Source organism: Aethalodelphis obliquidens, unplaced genomic scaffold (assembly GCF_003676395.1).
Source record: "Aethalodelphis obliquidens isolate GAN/ISIS:26980383/991018 unplaced genomic scaffold, ASM367639v1 scaffold11, whole genome shotgun sequence".
NCBI lineage: Eukaryota > Metazoa > Chordata > Mammalia > Artiodactyla > Delphinidae > Aethalodelphis > Aethalodelphis obliquidens.
Window position 1 is genome coordinate 20,907,103 of NW_020837955.1, and position 26,782 is coordinate 20,933,884.

Sequence of the window (26,782 nt, forward strand, 5' to 3'; positions counted from 1 at the left end):
AAAAAAGAAAATCCAGAGAGTTGGATTTTGATGTGAATTCCCCATCCCTTTTTTGTTTATTTGTAGAGGTATAGCATTTTACACAATAAAAATATTACAAAACATTGCAATAAATCTGCTACCCACTCCCTGCTCCCAATTCCCTATCTGAAGAGGCCAACCCTGATACCAGTTTCTTCTGTGGTCTTTCAAACTACACTACACACACTACATTTTTAAAAAAAATACAGATGGTAGCTAATTTTTTTATGTTGGTTTAATATTTTTAACCATAATAGTTTTAATATTTTTAAACTCCAAGGGTCAAACAATACCATGTGCACCCATGGGTTTTAAGTCATGTAGGCATGTGCCTATGATCCACTTGACTGAAAGTTCCCTGGAGACAGGGTTGGAGCTTTGTCTCGGCATCCCCTCTACACCTGGCACAATGCCTTGCGCACAGTTGTCACTCAATAAGTACACTGCCCATCCACTGAAACATTTATCAAGCACCACTCTGTGCCTACTGCTGGGCCCATCACAGAATTCCAGGTGAACTGTGATGTGGGCAACCTCTGAGGGAACATGTGGGAACAGCTAGTTAAGTCTTGTTAAGTCCCAGAGCTCAGCTGGCTATAGGTTCAGAACACGCCCACCTCCCATTTTCCCTGGTTACCTGGGTCCACAAGAAATGGACAGAAAAGGCAGATGACTCCCACTCTCAGGCTCGCCCCAACGGGGTGTGTGCTTGGGCTGACAGCCCAGCCCCTGACGGAGTGCTGATACCAGCATTCTCAAGGCGCCTGCCATTCTCAGGAGCGGCGTTTCTATTTCTTGCCCTCCACCAGGTCAAGACAAGCTAGGACTGGACAGAAACCACACAGGCTGCTTGCTGACTCTTCCTGAGGTGCTGGGCTGGGCTGGCTGCTGGATGAGTCAGGCCTTTTCAAGCTTCTTCATGTTGGGAGAAGACTCACTGTTCAGGTGGTTTGGAGCCTTCTCCTAAGTTACATCCTCTTTGCTCACTTGCCTGTGTGGTCCAGGCCACCTCTGGCTGATCAGCATACATGATGGTTGCAGGACACGGTGATATTTTCAGTTCATGATAAGGTGGACCTCACTGAGGAAGCATAACAAACTCTTATCACATTGCCCTCCCCCATCCTCTGAGGCGGTGATTTCCAATTGTTTCCACAGTGACGCAGGACGGGTGGTTTGCGTGCGTAGTGTGCTCTGTGGGAGGGTCATGAGCAATTTCCCTGGAACCTTACCATGACACTGTACCTTTCTTTACCACTAAGAGACCATTCTGGAATGCAAGTGGGTGGGAATGTGACCTTGTTCAAAAATTCACCTTGACTTGATTCTAACTGTAGTGATATGAATCCTACTCCCAAAACTCAGATGGGTGAGACATCATATTCCTTTTTTTATTTCAAGTTAGCTGGGGCTTGGCGCCTTCATTCTCTGTGCTGGAAAGAAAATAATTTTGGTAGTAGTTGGGTGGGGCAGGCTCTCCCCTTCTCTAGAGATGCGTGAAAAACCATCACATAAGAAGGTACGTGGTGCCTGGAAAATAGGTGATGTGTCCACTCTTCTGAGACCCAGTCTTCTGCTGATATCCCCAGTGTGTCCCTTTAGAGAAGGAGGCTTGCAGAAGCTTCCGTTCCAAGCTTGGGAATCTCAGCTGAAGCTGGGGATCACAGGCCAAAGCTTTAAGTCTGCAAGAGACACTGCAGAACCTCTCCACAGAAGTCCTGCCAACCTGCCACCTGCTGCAGGCACCATGGGCAGCACATTCTGGTCTGCAATGCCTGGAGCCCACTAATCTCCAATCCCTCCCAGGCTCCAGGCTTCCAGAAAACATAAGTCAGCTTGTCTGCACAAACAACTTCTGGATTTGGCCTCCAAACCAAACCTCCCGGAGGCAAGGCTGGCCTCTTGCTCGGAAGAAGTAAAAGACAGGAAAAACAAATCCCATGCTAACAGCTCAATATATTATTCTGCCACCAAATTTATATTAGAATAGACTAATCATTCACAAATTTCAGTACATGAGAAAACTCAGTACTTATCACAAGTTAACTGTGCCCCGTATCACAGCTTATGTGACACTGCTGTTGCTTTGCTCTAAAGTAGAGCTGAAAACAATGGAAGGATGCTCTGTCCTCACCCCTACTTTACTTCCTCCATTCACTGATTTGTCCTCAGAACAAAAATGAAAAAGCTTCTCCCTGAGGATGCAATTTCTAGCCAAGAAGATTACCAAAATGGGTGTTGCCCAATTAACTGTACCAAACCCCAGTCAATGACGAAAATGCAAGCATTGCCTTATTATGATAATTAGGCTATGCTGATTAAAGTGGAAGCAGCATTAAGACCATTTCTATTACGAAAACTATCTTCTCCACTTAATTAGCACTTTCTTAAAAACATGCTTAGTTTTTCACATTTATCTGGCTGGGGACAGAGTCACTGAACCAGAGCTGAATGGCGTCTGGTTTATGAGAGGTCTCAGTTCATAATATGGTGATTGGTTTTTAAAAGATTGCTGCCTTCGTGTATTATATAACATTTGGGCAGGCATGTGTCCAAGCACTTGAAGTAGCAAATTGGGAACACTGAGGTTTGAGTTCTTCAGGATGTTTATTCCAGCTGTGTATTAGCTAGGACCTCAGTGTCCGGCCTTGGACTGTTTCTGCAGCTGACACCGCTGCTAGAACATACGACCCGGGCCTCTCTCAGCCTCTGCTGGAAGCAATGGCTAACGTCCAGGGCATAATGCATCTGTCTAAATGTTGCCTGGAATGAACTGATGCTTGACGCCACTCATACCTAAAGACGTAAAAATGTAAACAAAACCCAGGAATTGTTTTTACCTACCAGATGCACACTGATGAAGACTGTTGACCTCACAAAGTGTGGGTGGGCTTGTGACTCTGCGACAGCCCTGACAATCAGAATGCCATGGAAGTGACACTGTGCGGCTTCTGGGGCTCTGCACAAAATGGCCATGCGGCTTCCGTCTGGGGTGTGCTCTTCCTTGGGATGCCCGCCCTGGGAACAGGGCACACTGTGAGGAATCCCAACCTAACCCACATTTCAGTGGTTTTGGGTATATTCAGGGTCACGCATACATCATCACTACCTAATTCCAGAAAATTTCTGTCACCCCAAAAAGAAACCCTGTACCACCAACTCTCCTCCTGCCCCTACTAATCTATTTTTTGTCTTCATGGATTTGCCCGTTCTGCACACTTCATATAAATGGAATCACACAACATGTGGCCTCTTGTATCTGACTTCTTTCACTTAGCATACTGTTTTCAAGGTTCATCCATGCTGTAACATGTATCAGTACCTCATTCCTTTTTATGGCTGAATAATGTTCCACTGTGTGAATATACCACATCTTTTTATCCATTCATTAGTAGTTGGACATTTGGGTAGTTTCCACTTTTTGGTTATTAGGAATAATACTGCTGTGAACATTTGTGTACAGGCTTTTGTATGGATGTATGTTTTCAAATCTCTTAAATTCAAGTACTTTAAAATCACCTATTGATATTAAATGGTACATAATACATAAAAATTAAATGATACTGAATAATAACAAATGATATATAATTTAAATAATTCTTATTCATTAAAGCGGCTTTCCTCAGAGCAGCAAACCTGTTCCCTTATAGTAATTCAGACATAATATGAAACACTGGGTAGACCGAAAGTCATAAAATGGCACTATTTCAAACCCAGGTTTTTCACTAGTTTACACAAACTTTTCACCACATCAGTCTGAATTAATGAGACACCACTTTACTGTTTCTATCTAAAAAAAAAACTAGGGCTATTATGCGGTCTTCAAAATTCCTCTTTTGATGTTTCAAAGTAAAACCTATCTTTTTTTTTCTTTTCTTGCAGTACACGGGCCTCTCACTGTTGTGGCCTCTCCCGCTGCGGAGCACAGGCTCTGGACACGCAGGCTCAGCGGCCATGGCTCACGGGCCCAGCCGCTCCGCGGCATGTGGGATCTTCCCAGACCGGGGCACAAACCCGTGTCCCCTCCATCGGCAGGCGGACTCTCAACCACTGCGCCACCAGAGAAGCCCAAACCTATCTTTTTAATTTGACATACAGGGAGAGGCTGGAGTCTCTTCAGGAATTTGGGGTTTGATTTAGAATTCTTGTGAACACGTAAACCCTGGGACTGATCTGTTTGGGTTTACCTAATAAAAGTTCAATAAAAATAGGCTGTTTTTTTTTTTAAATTCTGGATTAAGTAAAAACTCACTTATGTGGGAGTTTGGGATCACATTTAGAGCCTCAATCAGTAGACTGTTATGCAAACAAAAACTCTATTGCAAGGTTCTTTGTCCACAGACATGATTTCCCTTCAGGTTGGTCCTGCTTCTCTCCCCAGTGCCTGCTGCTGTCTTCTCCAGCAAGCCTCACCACGGTCTTCCTGAGTCTGCCTGTGTGCTTCTTGTGAATCTAGTAAGGAAGCAATGAGGTGCTTTTCTGGGAGCAGTTGCTCTACAGGCCACTTGTAGAGAAGAGACCAAGCTAATAAAAAAGTGTGGATGTTTTCTCCAGTGGAAAATTACAAGTTTGCTTGGTTTTCATCCTTGGCACCAAGTCTTGGGTTCCTCATCACTGAATAGACTTCTTTCCGCTCGGCGTTCTCCCAGCCAGTGTCCTGGCACACTATCAGAGGGGGAAATAATTAGAAAGAAGTGTCTTATAGGGATGAGAAGCAATGGTAGTTTACCAGATGGGGATAATCATGGATCTTCAAACAAACCCTCGACCAGACAGAACACTATTTGTCTTCTCGCCTACATTAACTATACACAGTGCTCACAGCTCCTGAAACATGTACGCACCGAGAGAGGGGGAGGATGTCTGCTCAGCTTCCCTCCTTTTCAGGCGAACCCCTTGGTTGCTCTTTGGTACATGAGCGGTGACCCAACTGTAGCCCCGGAGAGTTTTCCAAGAGCTTCCCTCAACTTCTCATAGTTCTTCTGTTGCTGTGGAGGAAAGAGTCTCATCGCATTCTTGGTTCACTCATGATTTAGGTTATGTGAGTGGGGGGTGGGAAGGGAGAGACAGCTTTGTTATTTCTACATAATGACACTTGCTAATTGTAAAACTATCAAAGTATAGATATGTAGGTTAAAAAGCATCTGACATCTCACTTTTCAGGGGTAACAAGTGTGCCACTCTGGTGAGCATTTCTGGTAATCTCTGTTTGATGTGCATAATTATTCATAAGAATTTGTCAAATATATTTGTGAACATAGTTCATCCAGGAGCTGACCCTGAGACAAGGATCAGAAAAGGAGCAATTCATCTGCAAGGTGCAGCAAAAGGTAATGGAGAGTGGGAAAGTAAGACAGGAGGGTAAGCTAGCCAATTAAGGGTGATCATCAAGTTAGCTGCTGCTGTGGGTGGATGGAGCTTAATCCCACAGAGAAACTCTGGAAAGTGCTATAGAACAGGAGCCTCAGAGATATCTCAATGGAAGGGTGAGGGAGCAGAAGTATTTATACCCCAGGTCCCACTGGCTGAGACTGCCCCTGGTGGGTGTTAATTCTGAGTACTTCCAGCCTGAACAGCCTTCCAAGACATTGCAGAAAGTCCCCCAGGAAAGAGAGGCAGCTATTAGCAGGTGGAGGGCAGCCAGACACACACACAGAAGTGGTATTGCTTGGAGATGCGCCAGGCACTGTTCTAGGTGCTGGGACACAGTAGGAAACAAAACAGAGAAAAAGTTCTGCCCTCATGGAGCATTTTTTCTATTAGGGAGAATAAATATTGAATAGTAAGCAGGGTAAGTAAGAAACATATGGAATGTGTTCCACGGAGACAAGGAATGTGGAGAAAAATAAGTACTGTGGAGTTCTGGGGAGGAGGAAGAAGGGGTTGGTTGCAATCAGCAAAAAAGGGATCAGGGCAGGCCTCACTGAAAAGGTGACACTCAAGGAATGACCCAAAGGAGGGGAGGGGGAAGCCCACCACATGGTTATCCAGGTGAAGAACATTCCAGGCAGAGGAAACAGCAAGGCCAAAGGCCCTGAGTCAAGAATGTCTCTGGTGTGTGTGAGGAACAGCAGGGCCTGAGAAGCTGAGCAGAGGTGAAGGGGAAATGGCAGGAGAGGAGGCCCTGCAGAGCAGAGCCCTGGTGACACTGTGCTGCCTCAGGTGCCGGAAGCAGAGGACAGCAGAGTCTGAGTCAAGCTGTGCTGCTGTGCTGACAGTGAACTGAAGAGGGGCCAGGGGAGCAGGGAGGGCAGTAGGAGGCCCCACAATACTCCAGGTGGTGGCGGCGGAGGAGTGAGATGCTGCCGCCATTGTGCGCAGGTTGGATGTGGGGTGTGAGAGAAAGGAGTCAACGGGTTTGGCCTGAGCAACCTGAAAAATGGAGCTGCCTTTTCCTGAATCAGGAAAAACTTCAGAAGAAGCACATTTGGGGTCAGGGGTAGTAGGGGGCCTGCCTTTGGGCATCTTATGTGTGTGATGTCTGTTGGACGCCTAAGTAGGACTGTCAGCAGAAGGCTGAGTGTAGCTCAGAAGTTCGAGGAGGTCCGAATTGGATGTAAACTGGGGAGTTTGTCAGCGTACAGATGATCTGAGACTGGCTGAGATCCCCATGGGAGCAAGCTAAACAGAAAAGAGGCCTGGGACCAAACCCTAGGAGTGGAGTGGTCAACTGTATGTGCGTGTATACACACTACATTTATACAGATGGATATGCAGAAACACACTCTCTGTTTAGATATATAAATACACACACAGGTCGTTTCAGATCAGTGGTATTAGATAAACAGATCTCAATTTTCTTCCCACTAAAACTCAATTTTCTTCCCACTATATCTACTGGGAATACTGCTCCATGGTGAAAATATCTGTCTGCTCCATTAAATTAATGGCTGCATAGTATTTCATAGTGTACATTACCATAATTAATTTTCCTCTATAGACAAATATTTTTCCCAATTACGGAATCTTAAATTACACAGCAATGGGCATCACATGCATTCATCCTCTCCCATCTATGTGATCATCTCCTTGGGATAAACCCTAGAAGTGGGGCAGCTGTGGGCAAGGATGTGCCCTTTTTATGTTCTGATGCAAGACTCCTTCCCGGCACCTCCAGTCATCTGAGATGTATTCAATATGGATCAGCTGCCGCCCTTACGAAAGAACTACTGGGATGTCATTCCAGGTAAATTCTGTTCTACAGGGACCCTTCTCAACACGCGGCAGCTTTCTGGGTAATCGCTGTTAGGAACCAGGCACAGAGGTTTAGGGCAAGTCAGAAAAGTCCAAGACAGGAAGCAATCTGTCGGTACCAGCTTTTGGTCTGACATGTGGAGCTACAGCCAGTTTCTAAGTGTAAAGCCACTCCATTTCCACACAGAGCAGCACAACGCGCCAGGCCTGCAGGCTCTCCAGCAGAGCCATTAAAAGCTTATTACATCAAGTGCAAATGCAGCAGCCAAAGGCAGATGTGCCTTTTGTGAAGTGACTGTAATTAACGCCATATCTTCCGAACTTTGTTTTCGCTGGCTGGATTTGTCATCGTCCTGTAAGAACAAGCCTATTACATACCTTGGATTTTTTCCCTTTACCTTGTCGTTCCGAGCAAAAGCATGACCCATCACCTGTCTGGGCAAATACTGAGTGAGTGGATGGTGTCAGGACGTCCTGCACGTTCAATGGTAACCTTGAAAACAACATCTACCACTGCCAAGTGATTGGTCAGCGGCCTCCGCCAAGAACTTCAGGGTATTAAGGGATGATGTACTTAGTCACAGTGTCCTCAAGCACAGGGAAATGTACTGAAGCACCTTTTGATTCAGAAGGAAAATAAGGAAAACGACAAATACAGAGCCATGCCTTGGATCCTGTTTATTCCCGTCGATGCGTTGGTCTGTAGATAGAATTCAACCCAAGACTCTGGACCCATCACTGGTGTTTGACCCACAGAAATTGTAGGTCAGCAACACTCATCCAGGGAGAACTAGTCCTCTATACCAGGTTCTTAACCATCAAGATACACCAAGAAAGGACCTGATAGTCTGAAGTTTTAAAAAGTGTCTGAACTCGTGATCTGTATGCTCTTCAGCTCCCGCAGTACAAGCGCCTTTTCCACGGGATGCCCCTTTACCACAACAGAGCCTCCAACCAGTTCAGCTACCAACACTGTTTCTTCCTCTTCTGCTCTGTGAGTGATGCTCGGTCCAGCCAGGAGGCCAATGAGAAGGGTTTTCTTGTATGTCGTGGCTGAGATAAGTCTTTTATGCCAGGATACAGCAGGCAGAAGGCAGCCTCCAGAATTCATGCCAAGTTCCATTCTTCAAATTACCATATTTCATAGTTTATTATGAGATAATTGCCACCAGGCCTATAAGCCTCAGCACCATGTTAAAATCAGAGCCCGGGAGTGAACGCCACCTGTTTTCTCCTCCTCCCCCCACCCGCTCCACTCGTGCTGCCTGCCGGCCTCTCCTCAGAACGCAGTGTAGTAGTTCTCTGTGGTGCTGACGATGTCACTCTGGTCCTCCAAGAGCTCCAGCACCTGCCGCAGCACAGTTTCACTCAGGACTGGGCTGAGGCTCAGGCGAGCACAGGCCAGGATGTGCAGGAAGTGGCAGCCCTTCTCCACGTCTGCAGGAAAAAGGGAGTTGGCTAAGCTTGGACACACCTGTCAGACCCTCCTCTCTCTCTCCTGTCCTCTCCTCTAAATGGAAGTCCTTCTTCAGAGTTCCTGGATCAGAACCTGCAGCTTAATAAGATCCCCAGATGATTCTTATGCACATTAAAGTAGGAGATGCACTGGCCTAGCTTATCAGTGAGAACGAACCAAAACACCTGTTCTCAGGTCTGTGCCATGGACCACTGCTCGGGGATGCAGGCCTTCAACCTTCCAGGATTCCCAATCAATAATTTTATACTCATAACCCAGTGGGGATTTAGTGCTTGGTAGGCTTTTTTCTCTAATGAAGTTACATGTACGAGCACATGCATTCAGTTCTAACCCCCTAGCTTCCCAGGCGGGAGCCCTCTTGTGGCCGACAGCAGAGCCGGCTGGCAGCAGCCTCCACATTTCCTTCTGTAACTCCTGGACGGTGGGACTGCGGTGGTGACCTTTGGCCTGTTCTCACTCTTCTCTGCCTAGGCTTCCAAAAAGTCGGCCTGTGACGGCTGTATTCTAGGAACCTCTCGCCCTCTACCCAAAACAAATGAGACCATTCGTAGCAGTTCAGGACGAGTGACCGCTTTCCTAGTTGAAATCAATGATTTGGAGTAGTGGTATTCACACTGAAGTTATGACCATTAGAGGATCATGAAATCAATTTAGTGGGTTGTGGTTAGCATTCTTTTCTTACCAAACAGACTAGAATATGAGATTACAGAATGTATTGCATTTTAGGTACGATAAACATTGAGAAACTTTATATTCAACTATACATGTATATGTATAGTTGAAATAAAATTTATAATAAAATTATATAATTTCCTAGGTGATGATGTAAAATTTATTTGTAACATCGAGTCAAAGTCAAACCTCATTCCTGGAAACAAACCCTCCCCAGTTTCCACCAAAGCCCCATTCACAGGGCCAGGCCTCTCACCGCCGTATCCCCAGCATCTGGCCCACTAGTGCTCTGCACAGTCACTGAATGTTGTTTTCAGGTGATAAAATGCTTTAGGCTCCAGGAAAGTCCTCAAAGAGGGGTTGTGGTGATGGGCAAAGCATGGTTGAGATTCTTTGCACCTTTGTGGCTTTGGGCAAGTCACTGCATCTTTAAGCCTCAGTTTTCTGACCCATGGGGAGTGGGGCTGGGGGGCACCTCTGAGGTCCTTCCCAGCTCTAAGGGTCAGGGATGCTCACAGGCAGTGGTCCTGGGCTAACAAAGACCTGCAAATTCTGACCTCTAGTGGCTAGTCAACTCATTGTTCCTCCCGACTGGGTTACGGTTGGGAAACTCGCCACCTCCCCTGGTCTCCACATTTCCAGGCTATTTCTTCAACATTCATTCGATCAAGATTTCCTGAACATCTACTACATGTGCAGCGCTGAGCAAGGAGGAGCAAGTACAGAGTGCAGACAGAGAGCTGACTCTGGAGTCCAAAGGACCCGAATAAAAATGCTGGCTCTATGACTGGGGCAAAGTGGTCCAGGTCTCTCAGTCCGCATCCTCATCTGTTAAATGGGAAGAAAAGCACCCACTTCACTCATGCTTGTGTGGGTGAAAGGAGACCCATGGTGGGGGCTTCTTCCATGGAGAATTACTATGATTCTATCGTCATATCCATAACCTAAGAAGATGCACATAACCTTGTCCCTGCTCTAAAGAAGCTTTGACTCTTCCCGAGAGGAAGGGTTGATGACGGAGGGTGAAGGACTCCAACCAGACTGGGCTTGCACGCAGCAGAGAGGAAGCCCTGGGAATTTCAGCACCGCTCGGCTTGTGATCTTAGTTCTTTTAAGACCTGGGTGCTCAGGCTCAGGGCTCAAGGTGACTTACAGGCATATGCGGTCAGCAATGCTGACTGCCCCAAAGGCCTTAAACTAATTCTTCACAAAGGCCATTCTGACGTCGAGGGTTGCCTGGTAAGGCTGTTCACAAAGTGACCTTCCATTCACGTGGGGAGAAGGATTGGTGTTAGTTCTTTAAATGTTTGGAATTCACCAGTGAAGCCATCAGGTCCAAGGCTTTTCTTTGTTGGGAGATTTTTGATTATTGATTCAATCTCCTTACTATGTATCTATTCAGACTTTCTATTTCTTCAGGATTTAGTCTTGGTAGGTTTTGTGTTTCTAGGAATTTCCATTTCACCTGGTTATTCAATTTGTTGGCGTACAATTGTTTATAGTACTTTGTTATAATCCTTTTTATTTCTGTAGAATCAGTACTAATGTCCTCATTTTCATTTCTGATTTTAGTAACTGGAGTTTTTTCTCTTTTTTCTTAGTCTACCTAGCTAAATGTTTGGCAATTTTAGGGATCTTTTCAAAGAACCAACTTTTGGTTTCATTGATTTTCTCTATTGTTTTTCTATTCTCTATTTCATTTATTTGTGCTCTAATCTTTATTATTTCCTTCCTTCTACTAGCTTTGAGTTACTTTCTTCTTCTTTTTCTAGTTCCTTAAATTGTAAAGTTATATAAGTGTTCTTAGCTATACAGTTCCCCTCATACAAAGCTCTTCTGTGTCCTAGAAGTTTTGGTACTTTGGGGTTTTGTTTTCATTCATCTCTAAGTATTTTCTAATTTCCCATATGATTTCTTCTTTAGTCTACTGGTGAAGAGTGTGTTGTTTAATTCCCACAAATTTGTTAATTTTTCAGTTTTACTTCTGTTATTGACTTTTAACTTCAGAAGATGCTAGACAGAGAAGATACTTTGTATGATATCTACCTATTAAAATCTATCGAGACTTAATTAATGGTCTCTCCTGGAAAAGGTCCCACGTACATGTTGTATGCTGTATGTATGCTGTTGTCAGGTAGTCTTTTGTGTGCGTCTGTTAGATCTAGCTGATTTATTGTGTTATTTAAGTCCTCTATTTCCTTACCTTCTGTCTAGTTGTTCTATCTGTTATTGACAGTGGGATACTGAAATCTCCAACTATTATCATAGAACCACTTACTTCTTTCAATTCCATCAGTTTTTGCTTCATATATTTTGACAGTCTGTCATTAGGTACAAAATGTTTAAAATTACTATGTCTTCTGGCTGTATTGGACCTTTTATTAATATATAATGTCCTTCTTTGTCTCCTGCAACATTTTTTTTAATTTAGTTATTTCTTTATTGGCTGTGTTGGGTCTTCATTGCTGTGCGCAGGCTTTCTCTAGTTGTGGTGAGCGGGGGCTACTCTTCGTTGGAGTGTGCAAGCTTCTCATTGTCGTGGCTTCTCTTGTTGCGGAGCATGGGCTCTAGCCGCGTGGGCTTCAGTAGTTGTGGCACGTGGGCTCAGTAGTTGTGGCTTGCAGGCTCAGTAGTTGTGGCTTGCAGGCTCAGTAGTCGTGGCTTGTGGGCTCTAGAGCGCAGGCTCAGTAGTTGTGGTGCATGGGCTTAGTTGCTCCGCAGCACGTGGGATCTTCCCGGACCAGGGATCGAACCCGTGTCCCCTGTACTGGCAGGCGGATTCTTAACCACTGCGCCACCAAGGAAGCCCTCTTGCAACATTTCGATTTAAAGTTTATTTTGTCTGATATTAGTATAACTGCCCCTGTTCTCTTTTGGTTACTATTTGCATGGGATATATTTTTCTGTCCTTTCACTTTCAACCTATCTGTGCTTTTGGATCTAAAGTGAGTTTCTTGTAGTTGGCATATAGTTGGAGTTCTTGGGTTTTTTTTTTCAATCCATTCTGCCAATCTCTGTCTTTTGATTGGAGAGTTCAATCCATTTACATTTAACCTAATTACTGATAAGAGGGACTTACTTCTGTCATTTTGCTATTTGTTTTCTATATGCCTTATAGCTTTTGGTCCCTCAATTCCTGCATTACTGTCTTCTTTTGTGTTTAGTTGATTTTTTTAATAGTGAAATGTTTAAAATTTCCTTTTGTGTATATTCTAGAGCTATTTTCTTTGTGGTTACCACAGGGATTACATTTAGCATCCTATAGTTATAACACACTAATTTGAATTTATTCTAGTTTAACTTCAATAATATATAAAACCTCTGTTCCTTCTCCTTTGCAGCTCTGTTCCCACCCCTTTCAGTTGTTGATGTCACAAAACCACAACTTTATACACTGTGCCCAAGAACACAGACTAATAATTCTTTTAAGTGTATTAGGCTCCTAAGATTCTTGGTTTACAGGTTATTTTTCTTTTAGCATTTTGAATATATCAGCCTACTGCCTTCCAGCCTCCAAAGTTTCAGATAAGAAATCTGATCATCTTACTGATGTGACAAGTTGTTTTTCTCTTGTAGCTTTCAAGATTCTTTCTTTTGTTTTGACTCTCAAAAGTTTGATTATAATGTGTCTTGGTGTGCTCTCTTTGAGTTCATCTTAATTGGAGTTCACTGAGCTTCTTGGATGTTTATATTCATGTCCTTCATCCTATTAGGGCCGTTTTCAGCCATTATTTCTTCAAATATTCTCTCTGCCCCTTTCTCTCTTCTTCTGGGACTCCCACAATGCATATGTTGGTCCATTTGATGATGTCCCACAGGTTCTTTAGGTTCTGTTCACTTTTCTTCAGATTTTTCCTGCTCAAATTTGCCTTTGAATCACTGGTAAACTTTTCACTTCAGTTACTGTACTTTTCAGAATTTCTTTTTGGTTTCTTTTTAGTTTTTGTATCTCTTTATTGATATTTTCTATTTTGTTCACCCATCATTTTCTTAAGCATCTTTAAGACAACTGTTTCAAAGTCTTTGGGTAATAAATTTGCCATCAGGTCTTTTTCAGGGACAGTTTCTGTTGCTTATTTTTCCCTTTGAATGGGCCATAGTTTCCTGTCTCTTTGAATGTCTTTCATTTTTAGTTGAAAACTGGACATTTGAATCTAATAATGTGGTAACTCTGGAGATTAGATTCTTCACCTTCTGTGGTGTTTGCTGCTTTTTGTTATTGTTTTTATTTTTTTGGTTGTTGTAGGCTGTCTCTGTGCCAAGGAGCAGCCTGAGATGGAAACCTAAGGTCTTCTCAGGTCTATTTCTGAGCCTGTGCCTTTCCCTGGGCATGTGTGGTCGCTTTCTAATTTTACCCATATATGCAGGTGCTTTTGAATGTTCTAGTCTTTCTTTTCTGGCTCCAAAAGGGGTAAAAAAGAGAAATGAAGGGGTTTAAAAAAAAAGGGTGCCAGTCTTTTAAATCCCTGGAAGTCACTTCAGCTGTTGGGTGAGCAGCTTACAACAATGGGAGGAGGTACAACAATGGCCACCCACCTCTCTGCCTGCACCTCTGTGATCAGAAGCAGCAACTGGTGATCAGAGCACAAATCCCTGATACATGGAGGACTGGGTCCTTTTTGCCCCCGCTAGCTCCCACAAGCTCTGTACAAACTGCTCCAGAAACACATGCACAGCCGCCTGCCATGTAGCTGGGGATGGGGGATGAGTAGCTGCTACTAACATCAGAAAATTGACTGAAATTAACCCCAATTCATTGTCCAAACCTTCCTCTGGAAGTTGCTAGCCTTGATAGACTCCAGAGTTCCAAAATAGCTACATCAGACAGATGCAATTGTTGTCTAAGTGGAGGGAAGGATTCTTGGTGTTCTTACTCTGCCATATTCCTAAGAGTTTCATAAAACACCAATCTATTTCATCCTCATAACAACCCACGATGTAGGTACGATTATTATCCCTGCTTTGCGTATAAAGAAACTGAGGCACAGACTTGCTCAAGGCCACACAGCTACAAAGTGGCAGAGCTGGGATTCAAACCCAAGCAATGTGGCTCCAGAGCCCAGCTCTTCACAACTATGCCATGTGGGCCATCTTCAGACAAACCCTCTATCAGTGCTTTAGGGACCTAAAACTGGCCCATGTTTATAATCCTTTCATTATTGTAGGTTTACCCTCTGCTGAAATATTCATAAGTGACTAAAGGTTTTAAGTTGTCCTACCAATCGTACTGCCAAGGAAAACTCAATGCTATGTTTCATACTGAAAGGTTAGAAACAAACTAAAGGTTCAGTAGGAATACTTAAATAAATGGTCGAATATCTATCAATACATATAGTGGAATACTGTGCAGCCACTAAAAAGACAGGTACTTTTACACATACTGTTGCTGAATGACTGCTATAAGCCAATGTTAGATTTAAAATACAAGGTATAAAACACTGAGTATTGTATGCTAAGCTTCACTTATGTTTTTTAGAAAGGATAAACTATACAAACATGTTTATAAGTGCATATAACATCTCTAGAAGGATATGCCAGAAACTAGTAACACCCACTGCCTTTGGAAAGGGGAACACAGAGCCTGGGGCTCGGTGTTGGGAGGGAGTCTCACTTTTTCTGTGTGTGTTTTTGTACTTTTTGACTTTTTATCCTGTGCATACATTATTCAGAATAATGTTTTAATGTCATAGGTATTTCTTATGAAAAGGGGTGGCTGCAACAGACTCTGACAGTTCCTACAAGGTATGTTTACTGGTATTCTCAGTTACTCATGCTCCAGAATTTGTCTCCTGGGAGTTTACTAGTTCCAGGGAATTGGCTTATGTTTTTTAAAGGCTCCCATTTACAGACTGAGTAGCAGAGCCTGTCCACCTTGACACACACACTCACCAAAGCAGGAGCTGGCCTGTGGATTAGAAGTGGCTATAAAACCTGCCACTTTATAGACCCTCAGGTCACCAAGGCTGTTTGGTTCTCCTAAGAAATGAAGTGTGAATTGCTTTCATTTGCTTCAGCAGGCCCTAGGATCACTTTAATCCACCCTGCTCCTAATACACATCAAAATAAGAGTCTAGCCAGATGGCTTGGGACTACCATGAGCGCAGGAATGTCACCTGGGGACAAGCCTCTCGTCTCATCCCTTCTTGGTTGAAGAATCCCACATTTCACAGCTCTAAAAAGCTCCTTAAATTGTGGATAGGTGGTTTTTCCCCCAACTAAAGGATATTTATCCTTCTTGTTCTGAATGAAGTGAACAATAGTTAGAAACCTTGCATTAAAATAATAGATTGCTTTTAGTTTATTTTAAGACCTGTTGTCACACCACTCTGGGAGGTGACTTCATGGGTCCTTAAAAGCTAAATAAGGCTGCATACCATAAACACCAGGGCTGGAGATCTGGTCCAGCTCCACCTGCTGACTCAGCCTGGAACAGGTCCAGGCCCCAGGGATATATGGGCTTTAAGGACTGGAGGTGGACCTCCCGGGAGAGAAAGAAAGCAGAATGAGGAGGCCTGTGTTCACTAACAAGCCTTTCCACTTTTCTTCTGGCGTCATTTGTTGACATATGCCAACATTTGTTAATAGCACATGTTTGCAAAAGGTAGACTTTGAAAAGTCACCTTTAAGAGCGATCAGTTTACACAGGATTTAAACATAGGACTAATGTTTTCTTCTCTTTCTAACTAGTATGAAAATGGTAATGTCTGTTATCAGACTCTCTACAGTTTGAGTTTCTAACCACTAGGGGCTGATCTAACTCCACTAAAACCAACTATTTTCTCAACCATTTCTTTTGCAAATTATCAGGTTTCAGGATGACTGAATTACACTGTTCACAAACTGTAATGTCTAGAACCATTCCTGCCAACCTTGAAGGGCTTGATGTTAGAAGAGAGGAAAATGTCAGGTTTGGGTTCACAGACAAGAAGGAAGAGTGGAACAAGAAATAACACAAATTACAGAGGACACGAAACCAGAAGGATGTTAAAAAGTCCTAGCGTAACAGCTGACCTTGCTGTACCAGAATCACTTGAGGAGCTCACCTGTCTAGCCCCCATCCCAGCCCCTAGTGAATCAGAATCCCTAGGGGTGGGACCTGAGTGTTGTATGTTCAAAAAAGCTCCAAGGTTGACTCTTACGTGTGGCCCACGTCAGAACAACTGTGCAAGGCTAACGCTCACTTTAGAAAAGAGGAGTCTGAGGCTCAGAGAGGGCAGGTATCCTGACCAGTCATGCTTCCAAGTTGTTACTGGGAAAGGTCCCAGGTTTCCTGACTCTCCACCTAGTGCTCTCCGGGAGGGAACAGCCCCCTCCAGGGCACCGAGACACATGTACGTTACACCACTTACGGTTTGGTTTCTGGCAGTCTTCTTGAATGATCTGGTGGATCTTTCTGTGTAATTCTTTGTCTTCTCTGGTTACCTAAATGGGAAAAACAGTTCGGAAAGAAATGTTAAGTAAAACAGAGGTTGTGTCATCCAGACACCCAAATTGGTCTTTAGGATAGTTTATAAAGATTTCATAACGATCCTCATTCCTACACCAACAGAGTGTCGCTTTGGATACGTGGCCAGCTGTCAAACCAGTTCTGTCCCTAAGTAGCTCACTGCTCTGAAGTCCACCCACAGGCATATTCCCTCGGGAGGTGGTTTACGGGGGGCCATGATAGAAAGAAAAGCTGGAATCCCTTGCTTTCAAGGAGCAACTTTCGTCTTAAATATTCATAACACATTCATAAAATTTCTCTTATTCATTATGTTCTTGAGGGAGGCACAAGTGATCAAACCCGAGGACTCTTTCCTCTTGTGTTTCTTCTTTTCTATCTTGGGTTTCACATTCCTTCACCCAACCATAGGGAAAAAAACAAAGGAAATAAAACTGTAAGGCAAAGCTAGCAAGAGAGTAAATCTAGTTTATGAATGGAAACACTGTCTGTTCTCAGAGGCAAACATAACCAAGGTTCCTTTCTCAGCCAGCTCCAGTAAGAGGGAAGCAGCCAGCAAATGGGTTTCACCTTCATGTTCAACAGTAAATCTAAAATCAAAGAGAAAGAAAGGAAAAAAGAGGAAGAAAGGAAGGGGAAAGAAGGAAGAAGGAGAAAAAAAAAAAGTACGCAAACACACACATATGTCAGGATGCTCCTTGGACTGACGGACTTGGAATGAGCAGATTTAAGAATGGGGGTTCTGATAAGGACCCTTCTCTGGACTTACAGGGTGTTGGGAAGATTAAGTAAGGTAATGTGGGAGAGCTGCTGAAAGCTGGAAAGCACTATACACAGAAAAGATAACTCCGTCCCTGAGGCAATGCCCTCAGGAAAACAGAAACCTAGGAGCCAGGGTTGAGGTAGAAGGGGGGAGTGAAGTCAGAGAAGGGGGGTGGCTCTGCTGAGGAAAATAGAGCTATTAGAGCTGGATCACCCCATTCCAGCTCAGACTGATTCACAGGAGGAAGTGCCCCAGCCCTGCCACACCTCATCCCTGGACTGCTGCCCATGGTCTGCTGTTCCTCAGGAAGAGCAGCTTCCTACTGACCCAGGAGAGCCTCCCGCGGGGCGATGTGAGGGTGCGGGTGGGGGTGGGAGGGTGTTAGGGTGAGTTGCCCAGCATGAGCTTCTCCAACCACAAGAAGCAATCAGCTCCCACCAGGCCTGCCCGTCCTGGGAGGCGGCGGGGGTGGGGGGGCTGCCCTCACCCTTATACGGAATAGAATACCCTTTTCAGAAGTTATTTAAATAGTATTTAAAACATATCTTAATTTTTTAAAATGTTCTAAAATGGGGAATCACTAGAGTTAATCAACATTGAGAAAATGTCCTATTAAGGAAAGCTTCCCCTCGGGAATCATGCCTGTAAAGAACGAGGCTTCTGGGATCTCCCAGAGTTCTGATCTGTCTTCAGGAGAATCGCTCACAGCTGAAGCTACATCTATGCTACTAAAGTGGACATCAATATCGATAACAACATCAGTATCAGCTTGGTTCCTCCCACATTAAAGGTAGGCAGTGAGAGGTGAACTTTTAACTCAAAGTATGAGGTAGGCAAGCACCTCTACCCCTGGTGGGAATGTTAATTGGCACCACTTTTGAAGGAGGCAATCAAAAGCTTAAAGGTACATGCCCTTTACTCCAGCAATTCCTCTTTTAAGAGTCGATCTTACGGAAATACTTACATAAGTCCACAAGAAAACAGACATAGCAACACTATATGTGAGGACAAGAGTTGGAAACAATATAAATGGCCATCAGAGATAAGTGGTTAAACAATTTACGGCAAGTTCCCACAATAGGGAAAACCATGCAGATGTCAAAAAGAATGAGCCAGGTTTATAAGGACTAATATGGAAAGATGACTGTGATGTGCTGTTCTGGCATCCCCAAAAGTTGCTGAGCATTATTTAGAGCAGTGGTTCTCAACTGGGTCAGGGGACACTTGGCAATGTCTGGAGACATTTAGGTTGCCACAATTGGGGGTGCTGCTACCGGCATCTAGTAGGTGAAGGCCAAGGATGTGCCAAACATCCTACAATGCAAAGGACAACACCCCACAACAAAGAATCATCTGGCTCAAACAGTGCTGAAGTTGAGAAATCCTGATTTAGAGGAAGATCACATCTTTTTGGTAACAGGAGCCTATATTTACATGTGTGCCGAAGGCTGTACTGTTAAAAGCGGTATCTTGAGGAAAGATAAGGGCCAACTTTCACTCCTTACTTTATGTACCTCCTAATGATGGATTTTTAAAAAACAGGAAACAAACAATCCTAAGTAATAAATATATTTGCAATTGAAGCTAAGAAAAAAAATTAAGTTGCAGGTCTCTTACATAGAACAGGTTATCAAAACCACCATCTTTCTGGAAAACAAGTCCTTCTTCCTGCAGCAGCTTTATAGCGTTCCTAAATATACTATGAATTGCCTTGGAAGTGGTGTCATTCTTAAAATCCATCTGTAGGAAGAAAAAAAGGAAAAAAAAATAAAGGAAGAAAAGAAATAAGTCCCATCTTACAGCACTTGAGGGCAACTCCCTAGACCAACTGGTTATAAATTCACCCAACAGGCTTTTTATCTACTGAGTCAAAAAGATTCAGGTATGCACGGGCCTAGCAGGATGGTATTTAAGGAGGATTGGGAAGTTTGCTCTGGCAGAATCACACTTGATAACTGTTCCACACTTTGGTTATGATTTTTTGTTTGTTTAATTCATTTAACTCAACGATATAAAATGGAAATATCAAAATGACAATCTTTGATTTATTTTTTTATACAGAGCCAAAAATTCTATACCTACTGGCTCACTTTTTTCATTAAAATTGTGGTCATATATACAGCTTCTTCCTACGGATATCAAAGAATTTTACACACATTGAAATAATAAGTTGGGGATTCCAGCACATAGAGAGTGTTAAATAGACTCCTTATTTTAAATGGAGGACAGTGGAGACAAACAGCTGTGCAGAGATCTGTCAAAGGGGAGGGTCCATGGGCTGAAGGTGGACAGGGCCCTAGGGGAAGCGAGAACACCATGAGGAAGGACCCTCTGCTGCTGTCAGTTTGCTCTCTCCTCAATTTCAGTATCCCTTCCCTTCTCTAAGAGTCAAGTTTGCCTAGAGAGGTTACCAGGTCATCCTACTTCTTATTTCAAGGAGGCCAGGTTTTCAGCTATGTCCTACCATGGTTAACTAGACTGTGTGCTTCTTGAGTTGGGGACTCATCTTGGCCACCTGCTCCCTGACACGTAGTGGGTGATGGAGAAAATATGTGTGTATTCAGGGGAAATACCCCATATAGGTAGGCGATATCCTCCTAATTATTCCATTAGGGATTTTCAGTTCATTCCTAAAACAAAGGAAGTGGTAAGTAATAAGTGTCCTTCAAGGTACAGATCCATTTGTAATGTGACAGAAATACATCAAGATACTAGAAAGATCAGAGTGCCAAAGAAACGTGGCAAAGCTTCCAAAAGAGTGTTTGAAGGCACAGTCCTACTCCTCTAACGGAAGGTCCTTATGGAGGCTGTCTGGGGCAGCACTCACAGATGCTGAAACAGAGAGCGGGCCTGGGATTTGCTGATGACATTCCCACAGAGTGACAGGGAGAGGAAAGGAACTCCCAAATGGCCTCAAGTATTGACAGCTCCATCCTGAAAGAAATCTTCGCTTTCTAGAAGAGGCCTCCCAGACAGGCACTGTTTGAATCTAACAGATCTTGGTGATGTTTCACAAATGTGCTCTCCTGAGCTGAACAGGAGAGACTAACGTTCTTAATTAATAGCCTAGGTTTTTTCTCAACAGAACAGGCCTGGAGAACCTGGCCAGTGGAACAGGAGGGCCTGAGAGTTGACAAGCACTCCAGGTTATGACAGCACCCATTCTCTGAAGGGAGAACAGGTTGAGAAATATTTGATGACTCCCACGGGCAGAAAAGCTATCTGGGTGTGTTTAGAATAAACACCTCTCCCAGCAATCCTCAATCACATATCTTTTTATTCAGGGGGACTTGAGGCAAAGCTGTTTTTAATGTCATACGTGAGTGCTCTCACTTAGGAAAAGAATGCTCAACCCAACACAGGCTCCCCTACGTGACTTTATAACTATTTCATCTTCATAATTCTCAGGAGATTCGTCTTCTTTGGTCAATTTAATAAAAGGATCCTAAGGGTCGAGTTTATTATGTCTCTTCCCAATATAGAAATAAATTGGAAACTGACTAGAAATGTTGTTGCACGATTATTCCTGTCATTAAAAATGACTCTTGGTTATCCTCAGACCATACAGAAAGCCCGGTTCCTCCTCCCAGATTTCAGCAGATCGAGCAGCAGGAAGAGAGGGTGTGAGGCCTGGGAGAGTAAAAGCAGTTTCAGCTGTGAACAAGGAGGACCCAGCAGAAAAGGCTCTCTGTAAATATAAACAATATGTGAAGCTTCCTTTCCAAAAACATTTGCCTCAGTTGAACTCAGGACATAATTCCCTGCTGGTTATAAAGACACAGGCTCAAGGATAAAGCCTCCAATCGTCCCTCTAGCTAGCAGCTTTTCCTGGCCTGAGATGTGTGTCTTTCTTGTCTTTTTCTAAAGAGCAATGACAGACTCATCCCATTCAGGAAACCGAAACTGTTCAGAAACAAAAACAGTGACCAGCTGAACGGGCTGAGCCTTCGCGGGCCTCTCCTTGTGGCAGGTCAGGAACTGGGTGGATCTCTGAAATATATATATAGTCTTCATTCCCAAACAAACTCAACATTTATCGAGTTGTCAAAGAAACAATGGTTTTGCAAGGTTTGTTTATCATGTTTCTGGATTTGCTAAAAAGGGCCACTGTGGAAAAAAAGAAAGGGGGAAAACATTCAAACCCACTCTCCCCAGCCTCTAGGCTAAGACAACATCACAATGATTTTGTTTGTTAAGCTTTCATCTGTATGACTACAGAAAGTGCCAAAGGGTCTAAGGTTTCACCATCATTGTAAAGCATCCTGGGTCTCCCAGGCTCTATTAAACAGAATTCAATTTAATGACACTGACCTCCCCAACCAGAGCCATGTGAGGGAATAATTCATAACTGATGGAAAAGTAGTTTCCAAAGACAAAACAGATATACTGCCATATTCATTTTTTTTAAACATATAGCACCGGGCAGATACAAATTTCTTTTCTAAGCATTCTCAAAAAGATATCACACCAAAAGTCCTCCCTGGAATGTTCTGAATGGAGGGGCCTTTTAGTCCTCAATTCTCCCTACTTAATTATTGGAGAAGAGCTGGCTCACAGGAAGATGTGGTCTTTGCTAAGCTTCAACGTTTCCTTCTAAACATGCCAAGAGAGTGGTCAGAAGTCCTGGGAGGCCAAGTTGGCACTGAGCCTCCTCTAAATGATTAAATGGGAAGAAGGTCACTCCTGCTGTCAGTGGACAGCTGGGGAGCTACAACTGTGCAGAAGCAACGGTGGCACAGAACAAAGCGGCCAGTCCTGACCCTCCCCACCTCGGTGTTTCCTGAAACAATATCCCTCATCTCCATGTATGAAATTGCGGGTCACTGGGCACACAGCCTGGTGACAGGAAGAGATAATCAAGTTCACGAATGAAACTGAGAAGCAGTGGTCATGCTTAGGAGGTCGGGACAGAGACCTGGTATCTGTTCCACCAGAATCACAAAGAATAATTATGTTACTTCACAAGGGTACTCATGGCAGCCCTGGTGGTAATGGCAAAAGACTAGAAAACATCTAAACAGTCCAGGAATGGAGAGACCCCTTAAGGAAATTATGATACACATAATAAAAGATTATTATAGAGTGGCAAATATGTAAGTATGGCTAGGAAAGGACCTATAAGACATGCTGTCCAATGAAAACCTAGGTAGATATAGTGTTTAGTATGATACCATTTGTGTAAAAAAGGGGATACAACTACTTCTAGTTTATATATGCAGATTATCTCCAGAAGGATACTCATGAGATGGTGCTCGTCTCTGTAGAAAGGGGATGAGGAAGGAGGATGGGAAGGAAACTTAAAAACTAGACAGTTTCCTGGACTATTCGAATTTTTATTTTTTTATCTATTTTTGTTTTCTCGTTTTGTTTTTTGGCTGTGCCGCACAGCTTGCAGGATCTTAGTTGCCCGAAAGCAGTGAAAGCACCGAGTCCTAACCACTGGACCACCAGGGAACTCCCAGACTATTTGAATTTTTAAAAGTTTTCATTCCTTCAATCAACAAATAATTGTGGAGAGCATACTTTATGCCAACCATGTTCTAGGCGTTCTAGAGAGCAAAGAATGAGACAGACAAAGGCTCTGCTCTTAGAGAACTTAAATTCTGGTGGGGTAATAGGCACACAAAACAAATAAATACCAGTGCTATCACGAAATGTGGAAACAGAGTGATAACACAGTGAGGAAGCTGGTGGCTATCAGAGCAGAAGGTCAGGGAGGGCAAGAAGGTGACATTCAAGCAGAGATCATTCCCAGTGGAATAAATGAAATAAATAAATACAAGTCGTGTTACAGCAACAAGAAAACTAAGGAATTGCAATGAAAAGGAAAGCCTAAAACCAAAGTCTCAGATAATTCTTAATTCCAAGCAAATAAGTAAACACCAAACAACTTGAGTTCGCCTCTAACGCTATGGGTGTTAAAAAATGAGGACAGGGCTTCCCTGGTGGCGCAGTGGTTGAGAGTCCGCCTGCCGATGCAGGGGACACGGGTTCGTGCCCCGGTCCGGGAAGATCCCACATGCCGCGGAGCAGCTGGACTCGTGAGCCATGGCCGCTGGGCCTGTGTGTCCGGAGCCTGTGCTCCGCAACGGGAGAGGCCACAACAGTGACAGGTCCGCATACCGCAAAAAAAAGAAAAAAAAAAAAAAAAAGAGGACAGCTCTTTCTAGGATGAATAAAAAATTACTTGAGTATTCCCTGCAATTTTTACTTATAAACCAGACTGAATACAACTTGATCTTTATTCAAACTCCTAAGACACGATAGATCAACCTTATTCTGGAGAAGACAGAACAAGTCATTAAAAACCTTGGTTCGAGTTCAAGAATCATCTTGCTGATCAAAAAATAATCTTGGAAGGATAATTTTAGCTCTTCTCATCTATTTCCCCCTCAGTTGGTTCCTGCTGACATTAAATACCCATCTCAGTGAGTACTAAGTGCTATGAACCTTATTTTTTTTTTCTACCTGAAGATTAAGCTTTATGAGATTAAGGAGGGGAAAAGGGCATGCACGTGCATTCTCCTTTCAAATTCTCAGTGGTCAGTGACTTTTCCAGAATAGAATCAACATAACCTCTATACTCCGGGTACACCCTGTGAGTCTCAATGCCACAGTCATGTCCACCCACACCCTCCACCTGCAGATGTGGGGCAGGGGCCTCGAATTCTCACATGGTCATGCCACACTTACTCGCCCGGAGCAGTCGCTGTGAATCACAGGCTGGTTGGCAAGGGACAGCAGGGACTCCACCGCTTCCAACTCCTGCTGGTAAAAGGTTTGCACTCTGTTCTCCACAAGGAATTCTTTGACTTTTTCACTCAGCAGATACGTGAGACTGTCAAGGTCCAGGGTGCCTGGATTGCTGCTGGGAGAAAGTTTTAACAAGCCCTGCAGAAATCTGTTACTTTTGTTCCATTTGGACGCATGTAAAACTGAAACAGCTAGCAAGCGCAATACTATACTGATGCACGTTTTTGACATAAGGAGCAGTTCACCCAGTGAACACTGTGTGGTTGTTTAAAAGGATGAGGCAGAACTACAGGAACTGATATTCGTGATAGATTTAGAAAAAAGTCAAGATGCAGAATAGCATGTGAGGAACGGTGCCATTTTTGTAAGGAAGCAAAGGACAACCCACAAAGTACGTGGGTGGATATTCATGCTTGTGTATGCAACCGAAGAAAAACGCCTAACAGGATACACACATCAACCTCTGCACAGTGGTAACCTCCGGGGAATGGTACTGAGGCGGGAGACAGGAAAATGGAAAACTTCCACGTTTTACTTTATACAGGTCTACAGTTTGGGTTTTTTTTAATATAATTTTTTGGAATATGTAATCTATAAATATTGAATATGTTTAAAAAATGGAAGGGTACATGGTGAAGAGTCTCCTTTCTATCCTCCTTCCAGTCCCCCTCCCACCTTCCAGTCCCCCTCCCACCGGCCGCCCCCTCCCGGCAGCCACTATGATCATTTCTGTCTCCTCTGAGTTATTTGAGGCGTATAGTAACAAATATACATATATTCTTACTCCTCCTGTTTATTTTTCCGTCCCTGAAAGAGAATAAAGTCATCCCTGGTTGAGAGCGGCTGGTATTGTTTCTTTGATTATGATGTGCCTTTTGGCACAGTTTTCTTCACGCTTCTTGCCTTGGGGTTCACTGAGCTTCTTGGATCTGTGAGTTTACAGTCCTCATCAAACTTGGAAAATTTTCATCCATGATTTCTTCCAATATTCTCTCTCTGCTCCCCCCTCCACTCCTTCGGAGACTCCAATTACACATATATCTTCCTTACCAAACCTTAGAACACCTGCACTATTAACACCTTCACTTTACAGGTGAGGACACTGAGGCATCCAGAGCGGGGACACACTTGCCTGGAGCTCCACAGTGAGTGAGTGGACAGTTCAGGATTTGGACCCAGGCCCACCCCAGAACCTGGGATCCCACTGGTTGGCCTCATTGCTGTGGTCACATCCTCGGCAGTCATAGTCCAGAACTTACCTCAGTGCCTCTTCTTTCTCTAGGGCTGGGCTGCGGAAGGGCTGGTCATAAACTTTCCTGTAGATGGTGGGCAGCTCAAGCATCCTTGCGATCTGAATGTTGCACACTGGATCATCCACTTTATCTAACAAGCCACAGGGGAAAGCAGGCCACAGAAATTACACTGAGATTAGTTCTTTCCCACGTCCAGACTGCTGCCAGGACAACAGTAAACGAAGCACTTGGTGGGTCTCCTTCTTCAAGGATGCCCAGGATCGCAGTCTAAACGCACTGAATGGTTCCCAGTCATCCTGCGAGAGGGGATGCGATACCCTAAGTGACACAGGCATGGCCAGAGGAGACCAGGGCTAGGGAAAGCGCATGAGCGTATTCACTGATCTGGTACAATGGTGGACAACTGGGCTGTCCTTGAGATTTCCAAGGACAAACCAGCCAGAGCGGTGCAAAGGGCACCACTCAGATGACAGAGAACTGTCACACTTCTGATTAGTTGTTATTTTTCAAAGTTAATGGACTCAACGGTGTTCAAGAAATTTCCGTCATTTTGAAGACTATGAACACTCTTCCCTAAATGGATTCACACTCAGAGACTCTACTATGGGGTCCAAATGTTGAATACAATTTGTCAGCCATATGCAATGAATCACTTGTTTTCTTTCCCAATTTATTTATAGTGACCTCTTCAAAATAAAATTAAGAAATGCTACTTTTCTAAAGAAAGCATGTTGTTCCTTCATTAGAGTTAAATCTTTTTATTTGAACTTTTTAGAAGTTTGACTTTTCGCTGAATGAGTTTACTGGACACACACACAGAATAACAACCAATTTGGCAGAGATATCTTGTGCTTACAATAAGCAGTAGCGTAAATTTCTCGCTCTCCTCTGTACATGCGGATGTGACCTCTGATCCGGATAATGTCCCCAATTTCTACCTTTGTCCTCTGTGCAATGGTCTCTTGCAGCTTCTTAAGCTGTGAGGTTAAGCTCAGCTCTCTTGCACTCGGAGCAGCTGTAGTTGTTGGGGCCAGAAGGAAGGAGAGAAATGCGTAACAAAATCACTTCACCACATTTGGGAGAGAGTCTGTGGTAAGACCGACATGAGACATTTATTTGTTCTACTTCTGATTGGTTGCTCTACTGTAGGAAATCTGCGTAATCTTTCGAAATCCTCTACTGGATAAAAGGCATAAGGCTTGACA

The 26,782-nt window shown here is 43.8% G+C and overlaps 1 protein-coding gene across 9 annotated transcripts in view; it reads right to left on the reverse strand.

Moving 5' to 3' along the window:
- Positions 1 to 1,205: 1,205 nt before the first annotated feature.
- The window catches only part of STN1 (STN1 subunit of CST complex), a 43,320-nt gene continuing 17,743 nt past the window's right edge, over positions 1,206 to 26,782 (reverse strand). For 3 of the 9 annotated variants that reach the window (XM_027112515.1, XM_027112514.1, XM_027112512.1), the window contains 6 exons: positions 26,434 to 26,592; positions 25,584 to 25,707; positions 24,265 to 24,439; positions 19,189 to 19,311; positions 16,714 to 16,786; positions 7,869 to 8,652 (listed from right to left, as the gene is read on the reverse strand). In XM_027112515.1, the coding sequence (XP_026968316.1) occupies positions 8,495 to 8,652; positions 16,714 to 16,786; positions 19,189 to 19,311; positions 24,265 to 24,439; positions 25,584 to 25,707; positions 26,434 to 26,592 (812 nt within the window). In that variant the 3' untranslated portion in view covers positions 7,869 to 8,494. Of the gene's footprint in view, positions 3,040 to 4,078; positions 5,010 to 7,868; positions 8,653 to 16,713; positions 16,787 to 19,188; positions 19,312 to 24,264; positions 24,440 to 25,583; positions 25,708 to 26,433; positions 26,593 to 26,782 lie in introns of those variants that run through there. The other 6 variants (XR_003433910.1, XR_003433911.1, XR_003433909.1 and 3 more) reach the window with 6 other exon arrangements.